A 20,370-nucleotide genomic window follows, 5' to 3' on the forward strand; every position below is an offset into this window, starting at 1 on the left:
GGTTTCATTTTCTTTTCAATACGACCAGAGATGTTTGTCGATAATTGCAACGAGACATATTTGTAGTTTGTGCCTTGGATTCAGCGATTTATTAACAATAAAGCAATCTCGCTGAAGTCGCAGATGTGCAGAGGCCGAGTATCTGCTAAAAGAGATAAAATGATTCAATAATGTGCGTTTGATAAAAATCTACCTCTAGTCTGATTTTTTTTTGTTCACACTCATTTTGATTCTTGCTGGAGGTCATTTTTTACTTTATTGGGATTCAGAGGTTGTGGAACTCGGATTTCTTTCTTAGCATAGAAGTTTTATCAGACATTGGCTCATACACTCGCCCGTAAAAAATTTTAAGAATTTGAATAATTTCGTAATGACAACCTTCGATATGGCATCTTAGTCGGGTAACTAAGAAATATTTAACTTGACAATTTTGTGTCAAGTGTCAAAATGCAGGGAAATTTTTTTGGATAGAGTCGCTCTAAAAACATCGCAATGTGCTCTACACGCAATTTTCACAGAATAATAAGCGCAATAAACAAATGCAGGAACTTAGAGCGAGTATTCCATTTAACAAAATAAAAGTTTGCAATGCCAAGTATTTTCGATACACCCTGTACAAAAACTCGTAATTTTGAAATAAATTACACTTGATAAACAGTGCAGTTTTCACAAGCTTCTGACCCAATTAGCAAATTAGAGTATATTTAGGATTGCAAATTTTATTTGAGTCAATTTCATACCTCTAACTCTGAAAGAACAGAGCTCAATACAAAGCTAGAAATTAAACACGTAACACCCTACATTGTGCTTCAAAGAAAGCATTGTATAAAGGGTAATTGATTATATACCTACACTGGTTGTTCAAATTTATCGCGAGCCTGATGTGGATCTTCGAGTGTCAACCTGAACATAGATCTTTAGGTGCGATCCATCATTCTTGCGAACAGATCGTCTTAGGATATCTAGAATTAAGATGGTGGTATAAGAACAGTTTGCTTCGATTTTTTATTGACTGTGACGTTTTTATTATTTCCATGCATGTTACTCGAACTTATCAAAATCTGGGGTTAAAGTGACCGAATTTAACATATGGGTGAGGGTAGAAATTCAGCACCTTTAGAATTTTGTTAGGCATATGCAATATTTCTAATTACGTTCAGTCAGTCAAACGTTTAGGAATTTGGTACATTCCTAATAAACTTAAACAATTGATAAATTTTTAACCTTACACATTTGTCAAATTTTTCCACTGTCGTGTGGTGGCATCTCCCGTCAAATTTTAAATTTTGACAATGGCGAATCGAATTGTCAAATGGGTTATCAAGATTTATTAAAGGTAAGTTGTGAATACTTTTTGTTTTAAACTTGTATAGCACTTTAGTGAATGGTACCGTTAAAATTAATCAATTTTGGGGAAGTCCATTAGCGATTTTTTATATATATAAAAAATATGTTTGTTATGCCGGAAATCGAATAGAGTACCTTCTGATTAGTTCAGGTTAGTTCAGGTTACTACCTGTACCACCTGTACTAACCTGAACTAACCTGTGGCGATATACACCTTGAGAATCTCGAGTTTCGACGTAACTTGGCGGACATTGCCATCATTGACTTATTAAAGGGTTTTCAAGACGCGCAAGAAGCTACTTCGATTAACGTTATTTAGCAACTTTAACATACCAAATATCAGTTAACTACTAGCGTCAGTTAATGATGACAAACACACGGTAGACTTGGCACCAACGGTAACGCTACCGCTTGTGGATTTTAATAAAAGAGTTATTTTCTGCAAGAAATATTTTAAGTTTAGAATTTTTAGTGCTACTAATAAAATTAAAGTTTTTTCAAATTTTATTAAAGGTTTTTAATAAAAAGGATATAAAACAGATCGAATTTCAGCATTATACTGTTTCTACGAATGCGTGTTTCCAAAGGCTTATTCTAAAACAGATCTATTAGGTGACTGCAAAATTTCTAGCTATGCTGACGATTCCATAATAATTTCTAGGGGGAGATCCATGGAAAACCTTATGGTTTTCCATGCATCTCCATATGCCGAGATTTATGGAATATGTCACCTTCCATCAGTTTCGGAATTTCTGATTGTCTATGAAGGAAATAAATTGAAGCGTTTCTCCACTTACGTCGATGAACAGGAAGAAATAAACTAGAACTTTGTACAGAAAAATTCACACAATGAATAGCATTGTGTGAATGTATTGAATGACAAGCACACTCGTGCTTAACATAGGAAGACCCTCAATAAAAACAGGAAAAATAATACACATATCTGCTATATTTGGAATTCTCTATAGGATACTAAAATAGTATGACGTATTGAAAATCCTGTAAAATCGGAGACTATTAGAGAGATGTCAACAAAATGCACAAAGGGACTCTTATACAAAAGCGTTGGTGATAGGCAATTGTAGGATTCTTGTCATTAGACTTACTGGCTATCTTGGATTGTTGGCTTCTACTGAACTGGAAGGAATTATGGAGCAAATGAGAAGTTCCGAATACACTAAAAATGAGGTGGGATTGACTGTTACCGAAATTGGAAAGACAGACAACTTTCGACTCCAGGCTCCACAATTGGGCCCCAAATGTGTGGGATATAAATAATAATGATAAATATTTCCTACCTCTGCCTCTAAGAAAACTGCGGTAAATATTTATGAATATTACGCTAGAGAAAAGTAATGAGGAAACTAGAGCAATGACGATAAACTGGGAGCGACAAGTACTTATTGAAATGCTTTATGGTGGCTTCAGGAAAATAAAGAGTTTTTTTAGTGGGAAATGTGTTCCTTCTATCCAGTAGATTTTTTATAGAGGAGAAGGGAGAGTGCAAGGTGAATCAAACATTACCCGATCTCTAGTCAACGGCTGTCTTTGGAAATGTTCTAGATCTCATCAGAAATGTGAAGAGTTGTGTGAAAATTGCAGTTTATTTTTTTATGAGTAGAAAAATATAAATTTAAAAGTGTTCCTGAAATAACTCGTCGTCTTCTTCACTGTGGAATGGAACCAACGTTCCTGATTCCTCGACATCATACCGACCAATCAGGCTCCATGAGTCCGATGCTATCTCAACGTTCACACTATCATCCTTGGATATGATAAACATTGGTAACATCTGATCAAGAGTGCCATCTTTGTTGCCCAAATCTGTAGGCTGTGCTAGTTGCGTCACTACGGGATCTTCATTAGATTTCATCTCCATCACTTTGACCTTTCTATATAATATAAACATTTTTATTGCCAAACCTTGAGTTAAACACAGTGGGACATACTCTTCGCTTGCATCAGGAGGAGCATCTTCATTTTCTGCATCTACCAAATAAGTGCTGTCTTCATGGGACTGGTAAATTCCTGATATGTACGTAGCTGCAACTTTGCTATGCCCAAACTCCTCGTTGTGACTCAGCATCAGGTGGTTTTTAAACTCCTTCGCAATGTTCGTTTGGAATTTGCTGCAAAGTTTGCATTCATAAACAGATTTTCCTGGATGTTTTGTCGTTGACAGAACGTGTCTTCGAAGATTTTCCTATTAAAATTCATTGATTGGTATCTATTGAGAAAGTTAAAGACAACTGTCTGTAGGTACCATATTGTTGCACTTATAGTTGCAGTAGGGACATTTAAAAGGCCTTGCTCCAGTATGAAGCCTCATGTGTCTCCGTAGGTGAGCGCATGTCCGGCACGTGAACGGACACACGTTACATGAGTATCTTTTGACTGCGTCATGGATGACTTTATGCCTGAAAATTATTGGAAATATGGTGAGTTCGATACGCCTCTGGTCAATTCCTCTTTTATCCCTAACGAGTATACAGATTTCCCTATAAAAAGTGTAAATTCCGATAAGGCCCGAACTATTCGTTGGCGAACGTGACAATAAAGTCCGCTCTTGACGCGCAGACAAGACCGGGCAGGCGATTTCGTCTCCGATAACCGTCTAATTACACGGTCGAGACTCACCGAACGTCAATTAATTCGAACGTATCCGCCTGAACAAGTGTTTGCCCGCCTAATTTATAATCTGGGACCGAACTATATGTGTACTTCCTCTAAGATTTATATGGAAATACCTGCCTTGATCCTAGTGATACTTATTATAGTACTGCCGAAGCAAGTACTGTCGTCGAAAAAGAATCAATCTCTAGCTAACAGTGGTGCTAACCTAAGTTGAATTCCAACCATAATTTGTTAACAATGTTCAAAATATCTTGGACATCGTCCGAATGTCTAGTTCGTCATCTTGTTGTCGAGTGGCTTTTGCAAAAGTACAGGGTGTTCACAAATTCAATTTATGCGACATCATTCGGGTCGCGAAAATGATAAAAGTCAAGAGGTTGATTCGAAGATTTGGCAACTTTTAGCCTTAGGACCCTGAAGTGAAACCGCGTAACATGTCTTGGCTCCCAAATTTCACTAGCTTTTTGGGATTTTGTACACTTAAATACAAAGATTGTATGATGGAAAATTAAGAAGAATCGGAATTCATATGAAAGAAAATCAGGTTCGCATTTGAAATGAAAAAAATCAATGATGATTACAAAAAGCCGAAACGTCGGAAAATTAATTGTGCACTTCTTATGAGGGAAGAAAAGTGACTGTAAATAAAGTGAATCCCATTTTCAAGTATCTCAGAAGCGGCTTTCCATGATTTTGCCTTCAACTAACGAAATCCAAATCCGTGCGATATTCGAAATGCTCAACTCGTGCTCAAATGTCTTCAGTAAATACTCAACTGTCTTAATTGGTTCTTAGTTTTGCCTTTGTATTCACACAAATCACATCCAAAATTCTTCTGTGGGCTATGAACAGTGACGTGTTGTTGTAGTTCGCTCATCTTCCTGGCAATAAAGAAGCAGCCTACTTCTGGGCATCTGCACAATTTTCCGCCGTGTGTTAACATGTGTTGCTGCAATGTAAACCTGCAACAAGATGGAGTGATACTGAGTTAAGCTATTTGCTGTATTTAATGGAGAATTATGTGATAGAGGTTTGATCTTGTGATTGCAGACGGTTACAATTCAAGACTTTGACAGGGTCTAGGTATAAAACTATTTTCTCTTCTTCTCCTCCTTCTGTAGTTTGTGAGGTGCTGAACGGTTTGATACTACTTTTTTGGAGCGAGAACGAAAAAATTAATTAATTTATTTTCACACGTGCCAATTCATAAGTGTTGATTAACTTTGACACTCATACACAAGATACTCTTTTAATTTGATATATGAACTATTTATGATAGCATCACCACCAGGGCCCAGATTCGTCTATCTCAAGAGTGCAACATTCAGTGGAAATAACGTCAATAGATTGGTCTGTCAAAAGATTGTTTCGGGGATTCACGTGAAAACGATATTTTGAAGTGGCTCTCCGAGAGAGTTTTACTCCCCAGATTGACGAATTTGGCTTAAGAAAGATAAGATTATTGTCCACAATATTTCCTACCTACTTAGCGTATGCAAATACTTTAAGCTACAGATCCAAACTTAATTATTATTCATCAGGAAATGAATATTTGCCTAGCTCGACCATGTCATCCACGAACCCTCCCATACTCACAATGAACTCATTTCATTCTTCATTTCTTTAGGATCATTCATCACTACCGATTCCGAGATCTTTTGGGCGAAATTTACGATTTGAAAGCCTCCGGCGTGGTACCGCGGCCAATAAATCGCATTTTCGCTGGACCGACTTAAAAAACCGCCCGATGCCGAGATTGGCATCGCTGTTCGCGAGATGGCGCGCCCATCCCGGTACTGCAGGTGTGGTACGGAGGACGTACCCAGGGCGATTGATGGTCCATTGTTGGAATACCGTCGTAACGGTTCGGACGCGATGGAATTTCTCAATGCGAAGAATTATCGGCGCATAGGGGACAGATATTTATGTTTTGGCACATAATTGAAAGGTTCTCTCGCTTGGACAGCTCTTATATATTATGGTCAAGGGAAAGAGATTTAATGACAAATTAACGTCAGCATTAGTTAGAAACAATAGTCACGGCAAAAATACAAAGGACGACCATACCAGTCCGCAATTCAGCAATTTGAAATCCATTTCGTTTTAGGAGAGTCGTTTCGCTAGTCAGGGGACATGTTTAACCTGTAATATATGGCGTGGTGTTAACAATTAGTGCCTAAAAAGTGTTGTTTGTGGGCCAGTCGGTGAAGTGGTGCAGCGGTAAAGGGACATAAATCGGACAGTGAGCATTTGCGCTGTTATTTACGGCTCATATTTCGTCGTAAACGGGGAGTAATTAGAGGAGTGCGGTCAGGTGAAATATTGGGGTCGAAAAGTACTTGGATGGGGTATTTACGTCTTAAAATTCCAACAGATCTAGTAGGTGAATTTTGCAAAACTACATAAGAAACAACTTCATGATTACTGTCCATGGTGAACCAGTAGGTGCTACTAGTGCGCTGGCAAGTGATCATCAAGATCCCTTACAGGGCAATAACTTCTAGTGGTCAATGGCAGTGCAGTACCTATGCCTCGGCCCGTTAATGTCTTTTCCCCGACTAGAAAATTAATTACCAATATATTTCAGCTAATTTATCCGTAAACCGCTTTCATTGGCATCTCAATCCAATCATGCTAAATGACCATGTTTACTTCGCTATAGCGTGAGGCAGCCTAATGTCTTTAGATAGTTATTGTTATGCTAGAAGTAATGTGCTTCATTGGATATGATGGTCGGACGTTCTATGATGAAGTAAAATATAAACCACAATAAATTGTGTTTGAATTTACACTGCACGCCTCATGGAATTATGTAAGTATGGTAGAATAGGCGTAAACAATATAAAACCTTAAAAGCAGCAGTTTGGGTAAAATTGTGAGCACTAGAAGTGAGTTTTTATATTAAAAAATGTTCAGGTTAGTTTACGTTAAGCTTTTCTGAATAAATAATAATCGGAAGAGTCTTTCACTGCTTCACATGGTATCTATAGCCCAACTATGTCATCAGTAAACTGGGTCTTCCTGTGCTGAGCCCAAAGAATGAACGCCGAATGGAAACTAAGGAGCAGATAGACAACAAAGATCTTTTACTCCGAGTAACATATACAGGGAGTAACATATTATCATGGAAATATTTCAAGTTGGTTCAGGTTCAGGATAGTATTCTGCAAAGTAATAAAAAAAATATGTATAGTCTATGAAATAAGTATAAATGGAGAAGTCCCTAGATTATTCTCAATTATCAAATGGCCTGTTAACGTTACAATATAGCGGATATAAATTAATTTGAACTCCTTTGTCTTATGAAACATTTATTAAATTAACTTAACAATTTGTTAGTTAAAAGTCGACAATCGTTTTGGTCCCTGTGATGCATTGAACAGCTTGGACATTATTTTGAACATATCCTGTATATGTTATAACATTATCGAATAAGTTTTTAATTTATGTAAAAATGACGAAAAACAAACTTTCTGATTTTTCCCAATATCTAAAAATTTTACGCTTCATTTGAATTGAATTTTAAAGGAATATTTGACATATTTAGATTAGCCATATTTCTAACTTTAGTAAATATCTAAAATGCCATTGGTTAGTATCTATTTGGAACACACACATTATACCTAAAAATAATCGTTATTTCATTCGTAAACGCTACCGGATGATCTCCATTACGCCAGAAGAAAAATACCTTAACATCCCATAACTCTTTTCCTCCATAACTGAGGACTATAAAATACGAATATTATTGCCCTCCTAATTTACGGCCCTTCTAGTGTACACTCGCCTTTTGTTGAAAGCATATTAAAATAATTTAAACCAAATATGTATTGCAGTGTTTTCGCCACCGGGCATGATTTATTGAACGTAAAAGATAATAAATAATAATAAAAGGTGTGAGATAGTGGCCGTAGCCCAGAGACTTTAAATGTCCCTATTTTCTATAATATATTATTTGGTGAAAATATTTTAAATGTGTCGTCAATGCATTGCAGCTGCAATAACTTCCAATACTTTCAACATTTTAATCAGATATAAATTTGGGATTTTGTGACAGCTAATTGCGTAAAGCCATTTCACTGGGTATATTGTTCATTTAAATATCTACGAAATTTTCATGTTGGTTACATTTAACCAGACTTGACCCTCGAGCTGTCTTGCTAACCACCCATTGCCATAATTCATTTTTATATCCATGATATCTAAGCAGATCATAATTTAAAGATTTGGTTGATGGGTGTGTATAATAAACACTAAATCACGTCCAGAACCTCGTAAGTCAGAGTTATCTATTCCGTGCAACCCACCCCGTAAAAAGAGTTTTAATCCCCTGTCATAAAGGAAGAATTATTGAAGCAGCAGGGCCACAGTCACGGCTCTCCGACCTCGCGATTGATGCCCTTGATGGGAACCGAACACCGAACATTTGATTCATATACATAAATAAGGGCCATACAATATCGGAACGACAGATTTATTAAGCTTGTGCCGTCCACTTTTTGAGGAGAACGCCCATAAAAGAAAATTACTGCTGCTTCATACAGAGATGGGCTAGTCTAAAGAACATTTTCTATTTCTATACATTGAGTAAAGATGTCTTTTACACAACATAACAAAAAAAATTGGGGGTAAATTTTTCATTCATAAATAGGAATAATTAAAAACATTGCGGCTACCATTACACAGGCTGTAAGTGACAATCATCATTGGGATATTAACCTAAGAGATTTCTAATGATTTTCTTTCCCTCTCTACTTTTCCAGATTTTTTAAGTATCGTAACAAGCGATCCGGCGTTCACGTCGATTAAGACTGACCAGTCCAACTACAGGACGTTTGCCTGACGTGTGTACTCTCCGGTATATCTGTCAGTTCAAACCTTTCAGGCAATCGAAAAAAGATCAAAAGAATTTTTTGTTTTTCTTTTACAAAATTCCGCAGATACTGATTGAGCTTTAATTTTTTTTTATTGACCCTATATACTTATTATACACAGGGTGGGTTAAGGACTTTAGGTTATTGTTTTTTGGTATAGTTTTCCCAGTTAATTTATTCGTACTTTCATCCCTTAAGTTATGCCCATATATATCGATACTTATTTAGAGAATTCCATCTGGGTGCCAGACAACTGTACCCATGAGGCCATGTTGAAGGGCTCTTTATGGCTGGGAAATACGCTACTTGTCAAAAGAAGCTTTCTAAATTGGATTATTGTCGCGATCTGCAATTCGGCGGGTCTGCAATATTCCAATAAAAGCGACTTGTATAGATATTCACCCGATGGCTGCTATTTATGACATCAGACACGGTCATAGCCCGTAAGGGCTCCTGGTAGTGGTGCGCCCATGATTGGAGCTCCTCAGGTTTAATACTTAAGGAATGAGTGAAGCAGTTTTGCCCTCTTTGACCAGTGCTCGCTTTAGACATGAGATCGTAAACATAGTTTGTAATCTGTCCAGCTAAGCAAACTCCTGCTTCATACTTAGACTAACCCCTTTGTCATTATTAAAATAAGTAAAAATTAATACAGTCCACTTTCGTAAACCAAATTGTTGTTTTCGTGGTTTCGTTTATCGAAAGAACCTTAACAGGGTGTAACATATCATGGAGATATTTCAGGGAGCGATAGTACTGTGCAAAATAATTTTTAAAATGTTAATACATCTATGGTCAAAAACGCACCATTTTTGATATACAAGGTGGCAAAGTTTCTCATTTTTTCTCATGTATACCTCGAGTTCAATTTTTAATTTTTTTAAATCGAAACAAAATTATTAAAATGGCTGAGACTCAAATGTAACATGTTAGATTACAGATTAGAATATTTAGACTGGACTTTCTTGATTTTGCATCGAGAGATATTGTTGCAAATTCTGCGAGACGATAAGAAATACGAAAATACTGCAAGACACTAAAAAGCTCAAAAATTAAAAAAAGAATTTAAATTTGGTATTAGAATTTATAGAGGCCGATTCAAAAAAAGGTACGAAGCATAAAATAGTACATTACCCAAAAAACATAACACCCTGTATATGGTTACCGACTATTTTGACACAGTAGAGGGTCTTAAAGAAAATGGATGTACGAAATTTCACAAACTTAACTGATGGCATATAACGAAAAGTCCAAAATATGAGAAAAAATGAAAAACTGCAACCTGTATATCGAAAATGGTGCGTTTTTGAGCACGGGGCTATCACGTTTTTTTTGTTATTTCGCAGAGTACTATCGCCCCTGAAAATATCTCTATGATAATATATAGCACCCTGTACATAATAAATGTTTAATTGAGAAAAGTTCCCATTTACGTTTCAGAAGCAGCCCTACCCCAAAACGAGGAGGAAACGGCGCGTTATTTTTTTGACGCCCGTGTATTTACATTTCATTTATATATTCTTCAGGAGGAACGAAATCCAAAGTAATGCCCCTAAAACTTTCAATCTGACCATCAACAGAATATGATTGGGAATACCTATTACGAAAATGTTCCTGAGATTCTCAAGTTTCATAAGAACATCCACGTGAGTTGCAAATCTGCTGCATAATCTCTAATACCCAAGTGGTGAGCTTAAACAGGAAGAAACCGATAAATCATTTTGTTAACCGTCAATACCTGAAACAGTATTCCCGATCGCGCAATAAATCAGAGTGTTTTATTAAAAGTTATTAAAACCAGAACAACAATGGCCACGCATCCGCAACAAACGAGATGCTAAAGATACGCCGCCTGAAAAATTCTCATTTCAGCCCAAGAGATGGCGGCCGCTAACTAAGATATATCCCTAATGAGAAAGAAATATAATAACAGATATAAATAGCCTTTAGATACTGTTTCATTTACAATAAATTCGCTCGGCGCGTTATTACCGCAGGTGAGCTCGAGGAATATGGGTTGTTTTCGCACTGTCTTGTTAACAACTCCCAATAGAAGTACGTAAGCAAAACCAATATTTTTCAAATCATTTCTATTCACACTCGCACTAGACCACCAGCTTATCTTTAACTTTCCGCTAATCGCACCTTAGAAACTACAAACTAGACGACTATAACACCTTCATAAATCTTGAAAAGCAACCGCCGGCCCATCTGCCGGCGTCTAACTTAAGTACACATTAGCGCAGTGGCGGCATCTATATATCACTCGTTGGGTCCAGTAACTTAAACAGGAGACCGGGGAATTATGAGATAATGCGTTGGGCAAATGTCTGTTTAGGTCTTTCATCCCTCTGAAGAGTTTCCGTCGTGTAGTTTTATGTGCAAACTGGAAAGTTATGGTCTCAGAACGGGCTCTAGCTGAGAGTGCCTTCTACCTAGGATTCTATGTAGAAATCAAACGTGTACAGGAATTATTTATTTTGATGTGCCTCGTGCACATCGACCTAGTGTATTTTGGAGTTGTTTTGATGGACTATTTTGACGTCATTCTCTGGGGAACATTCTTCAGACTACACAAGTTTGCACACAGCATTTTTTCTAACGTGAACTTCAATAATCTGATATCGGGACACCTATGTGAATACCTTATATATGTATGTGAAATGAAATATGAAAACACGCTTAAAGTGGTTTGGATCTAATAAAAGGATGTCACCTGCAGAACCTGAACCAACCAGGATTTACGCTTCCCAATAATTATTTGTGTTGGCTGTCGGTGACCATTTCGTAACATAAATTGTATTTAAGAAAATGGTTGTTCTCTGGGTTGAGGCCAATGTTCTTAATAAGTATACAAGTCAATTAAAAGTCGTCCACGGATTACAGCCTTTGTTAGAAATATCCTCCTTGGACTGGCCTCCCGAGAGAGGAGAGAAGTCTACACTATCACTATTAAAATCCGGAAAATAAGTATCAAAGTGACCTCGTATGTTCGAAACTAAAGGAAATATCGCAGGTACATAGACAGATAGAGTTCTTCGAGAAAGTTTTGTTTTCCACTCTAATGGATTAATTAGTGCTGCCAGTCAATTGAAAAAAATTAAAATGGACAAGAACAATAGGTATAATTCCAAAGTATATCCTGTCCACGAATATAATGTATCTTCTTAGCCTTGAAACCGCTATTTATACACCTCCTTTCTTTTTGTTATTAAGGAAGATCAATTTAACAAGCGAATACATACCCAGGGACAGATCTTAGGCCAAAAAATATAATTTTGAATTGTAGGCTTATAAAAACTCAGACGAGTTTACAGTTTCCGCACAGGTCATAATTAGAAAGGTAACGATAGAAATCTATGGTGCATTAAAAATGCAGATCATAACTGTGTAATTTGTACCATGGTAAATATAACCAAATAATAGGGAATGTTTACATCGTTAGCAATATTTTGAAATTATCCAATTTTGAAGCAGAGAAAGGCATAAAAAGACCGAAATCATCCACACACAGATCCATACGTTGTTGAGTTCTTGACCGCCAACCAGTCTTATGTTATGTTGTTGCAGAAATGTAAAATGTTTTGCAAATGTCCACCTTCAACATCTTCCAATTTATTGATAACAAAATCACTCGGTCCTGTAACCCATTTTGCGATATTTAATCGGCAATCGAGCGAACGTTCCATAAATCCGTCCATTTTATTACCGAGCCACCAAGTTAATACGCGAATGCACTTAAGGGCACTGACTCATACTCCGATAAGCCGCGTTTAAGTTATCTGTAACCGAAACTTGTATTCCACCTCTCACCTGACACATCAAAACTAATGTTTCCTCAATCATCCGTCGAAAAAATAGAAAATAAGCCGAAAAGTATTGGAAGACTTCCATCGGATTGACCAATGAAACTTGATGAGACCATAAACAAGAAGCTTTATGAGTCGGCCATCCTTGAAAAATGCAATTCCACATCACTAATAACTGTCTCTTCGAAATTTCGTCATTAACATAAATTTATTGGGTCCTTTTGGTTTGGGTGGTAGAGGATGGATCCAGCCGCTATTTCATGTCGATGATTCAGCAATTTGTTAACTACGTATTGTAAAGTGTCACTCTTTTAAAAGTTGTGCATAAACACTGGTCTTAAACGACTGGCTTATGTAAATTCGCTAATAATGTCTTTTACTTACTTTCTGTTGAAACCAGCCCCACATGTTGAACACAGGAACGATTTGCCGTCTTTGGATTCTTTTCTTTTAATCTTCCTTTTAACCTCATGATTCTTCTCGTGGTAGAGAAGATTGTTTTTTCGGGCGAATGTCGCGTTGCAAGTTTTACACACATACGGCCTAAAGTATTACACGGATAATGTAACTCTAATAGAACTCACGGTAAAATCTCTTTGGCCTTACCTTTCTTCAGTATGTATTCTCAAATGGGACTGCAACGAGTACTTGGGAAAGAACTTGTCACATATAGGGCATTTATACTTCGGTACAAGTTTATTTGGTTTGCCGTTGTTTTCTGAAAAAAAAAACGCGAAATTTTATTAAAAACATCGATTAACAAATTGTTCTAATTTTCCGTACACTCAAACTTTTGTGGAGAAGGGAAGATAAGAACTAATTCCTTTATTTTTTACAAAAAAACAATAATTTTTGTGCAAAACGAGGCTGTAAAAAAAGAACGAAACATTGCTACTCACCTGTGTTCTTCTTATATTCCTCCAAAGCTTCCCCATGTAAAGCGACATGAAACAAAAGCTCTGCAGTCGAATCCGAAGAAAAGGGACACTGTAAACATTGATACGTATTTTCCGCACCGTCACTGCTCACAATGTTCGGAAATTTGCAAGACTTGGATCTCATATGATTGGTCAGTTCTTGCGAAATCGTGAAGTTCTCTCCACAGTACGGGCATCTGCGAATTCAATCAAATGATCTCAAGACTTATTTATTTTTCGTCTACAATTTACCGAATTTTATGATCCGGATGCTGCGATTTCAAATGCTCTTTAAGTAACAAGAAGTTTGGAAAAACTTCATCGCAGTATTCACACATTCTTCTCAACTTTCCACGTTTCACTATCTTCTTTTCCAACCAAACGTACCTGCAAAAAAATCTGAATACTAAACCAAAAACCCTGCAAAAGCCAGCGAACCTGTGCTCCATTGTTCTTCTATGTGAACTGGCGTCAGCACTGGTCTCAAAGGTTAGACCACAGGGTCCACAAAAGAAGTATCCATATTGATGTTTCTTCCTCAAATGCCTTTGTAGAGACATAGCTTTTGAAAAACTTTTATCGCAGTTTTTGCACTTATAATCTTCACTGTTATAAAGGCTCACATTTGAAGAATCATGGCCACTTTTTTTGCAATGGTTTAGGAGCTGAATATTTAAAGCAAAAGCACTATTGCAAGTAAGGCAGTGAATATCACTTATTTTCTTGATGATAATTGGCACCGAGCGATTAATTACTGAGACAACTTCGAGGTGAGCAAAGGATTTTAGGTGTTTCAGCATATCCTCCGTGGTTTCGCTGCGTTGTTTACAAAAGGCACAAAAATAGTAGCCGCGATGGTTCTGATCATTTCTCTGATGAAAGTCTGTCTTCCAGTGATCTATAAACTGCTCTTGGGCGTTGCAGAAGAATTTGCAAACATTGCATTGAAACGGGCTCTCTAAGACTATGTTGAGAATGTTATCAAGCACAAGCTTTTTCGACTCTTCTGAACTAATGTCGCCCTTTCGACAATGGTAATGTGAAATTAGATGCTTGCCCATTAAGTATCTGTTAACTTTGCATTTGCAAACAGCACAAGTTTCGAAGATCTTCCTCCTGCCGCGCTTCTTTGCTTGAACTGGTAATGGCTGGAACGTCTTTCTTTTTACGAAAACAAATTTACACGTCGAGCTGTACTTACTTTGACAACAGTAGGAGATTGTTGAGGTTCAACTTTAATCCTCTTAACCGTCACTCCTTCATCGAATTCACCGTCACGTCTGGATCGTTTAAAATGTAGCTCAGACTTCAAATGCCTTTCATAAACGATCTTGGATGCTAATTGCCGGTTGCATGGGCCGCACCAGTACTGAACAGTACCGCCAGATTTTCTAAGTAGTACGACATTTTTGCGGAAAGAGTAACAATGGGTGATTATTAAAAAAAAGTGGGCGGTGAACCGTAAACGTAGGATGTTGATTATGTCGTTCGCTATGAACAATCGAACATCGACGAAAAGGTAAAAACTGATGAATTTATTTAAGATATACGTTTGATATTTCAACGCCCATTTCAGATTCTTTTGATGATCATCCCTTAAAAAGAGGGAACAGCCAAACCTTAACGGGGATTCATAGAGGGTTTTGCAACGAGTCGCATCTTCCGAGTTAATATTCTCGATTGGCCTGGAGGTATCGGATTCGGTGTTCGGCCTTGGTTGAAGATATGACAGGGATTCTGTTTTGATGGTATCTTAAAAAGAGTTAAAGTGAAAATATTTTTTTTATTTAGGAGATACACAGTCACGGCTTGTAAAAGCAGTAGAGTCCCGGAAAACTGGAGAAAAATTTATAAACCATAGGCAGAAAGTACTAGAAACAGATTTTTTTAATAGATTTGTTGAATAAATTGGAGATTTAACCTTAACATTCGATTCATCATGATCTCACAATTTTGAAGTATAATATTCTATTTGCCACTAATAGCTCAAGATACCATTACTGACTATGAAAATTAAACGATTGTGAAATACCTTTCTTCGCGCACCGATGAATAATTATTTACCTAGTGCTTTAATGAAGATGTCATGAAAACGAAACGTAAAGTCAACGATGATATGATCCGAGGCACGTAGCATTTTTGTGTTTCTGGTTTATTTTTTTCTTTAGTGATTTTACAGGGTTTCAATTTGAAAATTTATAATAGCTGTACCTGAGCAACAACAAAAAATGTCAAAGATCCTTAGTAATGACTTCTGTAATATTTAAGCCAAATTACTTTAACTTCCCTCCCTTCCCTCTGATACTCTATTTCAAAGGTCTTCAAGAAAGCTTTCCAATGATACTCCACAAAGCTACATTTGATTAAGTAGTTTTCAATTAATTAACTAAAATTTAATAATTTTATATTTACATTTTATAATTAATTAAATAAATGTTAAAATAATATCCATTATTTTATAGACAACAATAGAGCTTCTACAAATGCTTAACATAAATTTGGTAATGTTTCTCTGGATAGACTCTGGCATTCTTGAATTATCATTTCTTGCAGTTGTGTTTATTGACTCAGGTTGTGTTTTCAAAACAACAGATTTCAGGTGACTTCATAAAAAAATCCAGTGGCATTAGGTCTGAGTATCGGAGTGCCCATACACACAACCACTTCTTCCAATCCACTGGTTGGAATGGAAGTGTTCTATCTGGTTTTCAAATTCATAAACTTTTAGGAGTTCAATAGATCTGGTTAACATGTTAGCATACATTTCGCCATTTAAATTTTCTGGTACAGACAATGAGGCAATAACAGCAACTCTCAATATACCTACTAGCACCAAAACATAAATTTTCTGTGGATATTGCGTATGCCCCTTTCGGAATATGTGCGAATTCCCGTCATGCCAATAACGCAATGCTGTAGTTAACGTGGCCATTTAAATAAAAAGTACACTAATCGCCCAATCAAATATTTTTAACAAATCCAGTTTCTGCAGTAATTCTGCCTAAAAAGATATTAAAAAAAATCAACTTACCTTCATTTTTTTGGATAGACTTTGATTTCCCCTTGCCTAGGCCTGCAGGATGATGTTTACTTCCACATGCAGTTTGAATTTCCTCATCTCCAGGCCTCCATTTATCCTCGGTATGATCAGGTGACGGGTACTTTCCTCCGGAAGTTGATGCCTCCTCATCAACAGGTCTCCATTTGCCTCTTGAATGTCCAGGAGGTGGGTACTTACCCCCACTCGCCAGATGAATGTCGTCTTCTGAAGTTTTCCACTTCCCCTTAGCATGACCAGGAGGTGAGTATTTGCATCCACTTGATGGTTGTGCATCATCTTCAGGAGGTTTCGATTTGCCCTTTCCGTGCCCAGATGTCCATAGCTTTCCTCCACTAGTTGGATATGCATCATCCTCTATAGGCTTCCACTTGCCTTTAGTATGCCCAATAGGAGGGTACTTTCCTCCAAAATGGTTCTCATCCTCGTATGGTTTCCATTTACCTCTCGTATGGCCAGGGGGCGGATATTTACCTCCAGAAGTGGGATGAGAATCGTAATCTGCAGGCCTCCATTTACCCTTTGTGTGTCCCGGGGGCGGAAATTTGCCTCCAGTAAGTTCGTCTTCTGGAGGCTTCCATTTGCCTTTAGTGTATGAAGGAGAAGGGGCTCTTTTAGGCTTCCATTTACCACCTTTTAATACGCACTATTATGTCATGATATAGAGCGGTTTAGTTCGTTTTTTACCCGTATAATTTGGAGGGGGTATATTCCAATCCCGGCCTCCCCACTGTACTGGTGAGCTGGGCTTCCATTTGCCTCCAGTGAAATTCCTGGGATGGGCGTAATCTTCTTCAGAAGACTCATCTTCCTCATATTCATATTCCTCAGAGTCTTCATCAGACTCATCATAGACAGTTCCTAAGAGGTAAGTGTGATGTTGACTTGTATGGTTTAAAGTCAGGATAATTTAACTAACCGATTCTTGGAGGCGAATGAGAGGTTGTTCCTTCTTTCCTACGTTCAAGATTAGCAACAGCTTTAATAAGTTTTGACTGATTGTCGCCTGTTCCCAAGTCTTTTAATTGGTTTCCTCCTATCGTGGGTGTAATAATAGTATTACTTTATTTACATTTTAATATATTATCTATTTTGCATCATGAGGAAACCCCTCACACTTTGCAGTGAAAATACGTGGTAGCAATCAATTGGGCCTACCTATCCAAACGTTCTTGCCAGATTTGGACTGTTGCGGTTCCTGAGGTTCCTTGCTACTTCCTAGATATACAGCATTAAACTTGCTTCTTGTTAAAATACCACTAAAGTTCTTTCCTAAATAACATGAAATGTTCGAAAATATTCATGAGAATTGAGAATCTATTACCAGAAGTGGACTGTTCGGGCTTTTTTGAACTGCTTCTTAATTCCAAGGAGGAAAAGAAATCGTCAGCTTTAAGATCGATTTCTTCAGATTCTTGAACTGGTTCTGAAAACCATAAATGCCAATAAAGGGAAGCAGAACAAAATGAAACACTGGTCACCTTGTTCGTCAGTAACTTTTCCGCAATCTGTTTTTCTGTGTCCGATATAGTTTTCCAAACCGAGAATTGTCGCGTGACACTTTAGACAAAAGTGAGTGTCATCCTCGTAGTTGATCATTATTTAGCCTGGAAGTTTACAAAGAAGAAACAATCTATATAGTGAATTCCTGTGAAAACTGAAGAAAAATAAATTTGCCCGTTAATCGGTTACATTCATGTCAGAAGTTTGTGTGGTGGGTGTTGCGTGACTCAACGTGATATCTTTCGAGAATTAACTTTTAGACAATGGTAATAAGTCTCGTGAGCAAACTAGGATGTGAACCTTTCGATATTACAACGGGTCTTAGCGTGAAGCGCATTGGAGAAAGTTCCAATTCGATGATGGTAAATCTATTAAGCCATTTCTTCTCATCGTATATCAAAGGAACCTCACTTTCTAGACCATCGCCTTTCAATAAACCATAACGGACGGGACACACATAAAAGATATTCGAAAATTTACAGCCCTTTATCTGCACTATCAATGAAATTTATGATGCCATCCCTGTCGCTAACTCTACCTTATACCTCTCCTTGTCCACTCATCGGCTTTTATCAGTGAGGATGCAAAGCCTGTGTCCTTGGCCTAGTGTTTATAGTGTGCTTGCTTATGTATCTTATAAATCAATCTATCTCTAATATTTTCAAGAAGGAATTCTCGCAAGAGTTTCCCATACGTTATACAGGGACTGAAGTTTATTTACTGCCACATATCTTCTCTTTGTATTGGCCGCGGGACTGAAATATGTTCTTGACTAAATGAAGGAAAAACCCCCATACTAAAACCTTTATTCTTTTCCAACATCCCCGTGTAACGATACAGGGTATGTCTCCCGACGTTGTTATGTTTAATCGATGCATTTCTGCGCGTCCTGTCTTACGCGGCCGCCCATTACGCACGTTATAATGGGTCCGCTTGGGCAGAAAACCGCGCAGGGGCGGCTCGTATACATTTAGCGCATAAAACTTATATGCGATAAGTTTGCTCCATACCGTAAATGATTCCGAATTTAGTGAATTTCTCATAATAACGCCAAATAAAACGAACTAAAATGCAAATTTTAATGGAACATCGATGACAACGTTCTATGACTCTCAAGGGCAACCTCTTATAAGACACTTAAAACGTAATCGAGAAAGGCATAAACGTAGATTGGAAGATGTTATGGATTAAATAAATACAGGTTTTTGTAGAATCCCCCTATTGTCGCCCCCTCTGTTGTTTTACCCTCCGATAAGTGGCGTTTAAGATCATGCACCCTCTTCGCTAGACAGTTTAACTGTTATACTTGAGTCTATTAGTGGTGGTGGTGACAACAATTTCACCCTCTTTAGTCGCTGTTTTTTGGGGGTGCTATATGATAATTTCTTTCCTGCTCGATCAGGGGCATATGTCCTGTAGAAACATGTTTATACAATGGATCTGTTAATGGGGATGATGACGATATCGTGATCGATTAATTCGCTAAGTAAATAATGAGCCACTGTATTAACCTGTTATTCAACTATTTAAGAAAAAAGGGAGAAAAATTAGTGGAAAAAAAATTAAGACTCAATTTATGCTTAGTTTAGGTATGTTTATTAAATATTTTATCGAATCCAGTAAAAAGACAATACTTGCTGGTGTAAAAAACAATATACGAACAACGTAGGTGATTCAAAAATGTCTCTAACTATATGCCGAGAAATTTGTTTACTTTGTCTTTAAGCCAAGAAAAAAACTTTTTAAACGTTAACTGAATTCAAAATGAAATTTACGTGATTTAATATTTTAAAGCCTTTTCCAAAAATATAACACAATCGCTAACGATGATAAATCAATTATTGCGGTTAAGTTAGGATGACAAACTGGCCTACTAATCCGCTAATTCGAACGAGATGTTACGGCCCTTCTGTCCGCAGGGATGATGGATCCATTATTTTAGCCCGTCAAGCAAAGAGATGCTCCTAGAGATAACTGCAGGCGTTGCCACATTTCCACTACTCAAGACTTCTTCATTAATCCTTTAAACGTATTGACAAGGGCACTTGATTTAAACGCTACAAAACGATATTTTCTCATTGAAATTACTTGTAGGTTTTTCGATAGTTTTCTGAATAGTTAGTTAAATTCAATGTTTTTGCGGAATTGACAATTATTATGCAGTGTGAACTTTATAAAACTGGTCGCAATTTCGCAACACTGCAAGTCCACTCATGCTTTCTCTTGAT

The 20,370-nt window shown here is 37.2% G+C and overlaps 1 protein-coding gene across 1 annotated transcript; it reads right to left on the minus strand.

The window, feature by feature from the left end:
* Positions 1-2,932: 2,932 nt before the first annotated feature.
* Positions 2,933-19,043, minus strand: LOC136413946 (uncharacterized). Its single transcript, XM_066397718.1, has 17 exons — positions 18,121-19,043; positions 17,964-18,065; positions 17,798-17,911; positions 17,559-17,675; positions 17,327-17,500; positions 16,613-17,272; positions 15,201-15,333; positions 14,783-14,972; positions 14,020-14,729; positions 13,834-13,968; positions 13,564-13,778; positions 13,271-13,382; positions 13,049-13,207; positions 4,758-4,943; positions 3,611-3,764; positions 3,297-3,550; positions 2,933-3,239 (listed from the first exon to the last, which is right to left on the minus strand). Exons 1-17 carry the CDS (start codon positions 18,236-18,238, stop codon positions 2,981-2,983), a joined length of 3,792 nt encoding a protein of 1,263 aa, XP_066253815.1. The 5' UTR covers positions 18,239-19,043; the 3' UTR covers positions 2,933-2,980.
* Between the last annotated feature and the right edge of the window lie 1,327 nt (positions 19,044-20,370).

This window comes from Euwallacea similis, chromosome 16 (assembly GCF_039881205.1).
Source record: "Euwallacea similis isolate ESF13 chromosome 16, ESF131.1, whole genome shotgun sequence".
NCBI lineage: Eukaryota > Metazoa > Arthropoda > Insecta > Coleoptera > Curculionidae > Euwallacea > Euwallacea similis.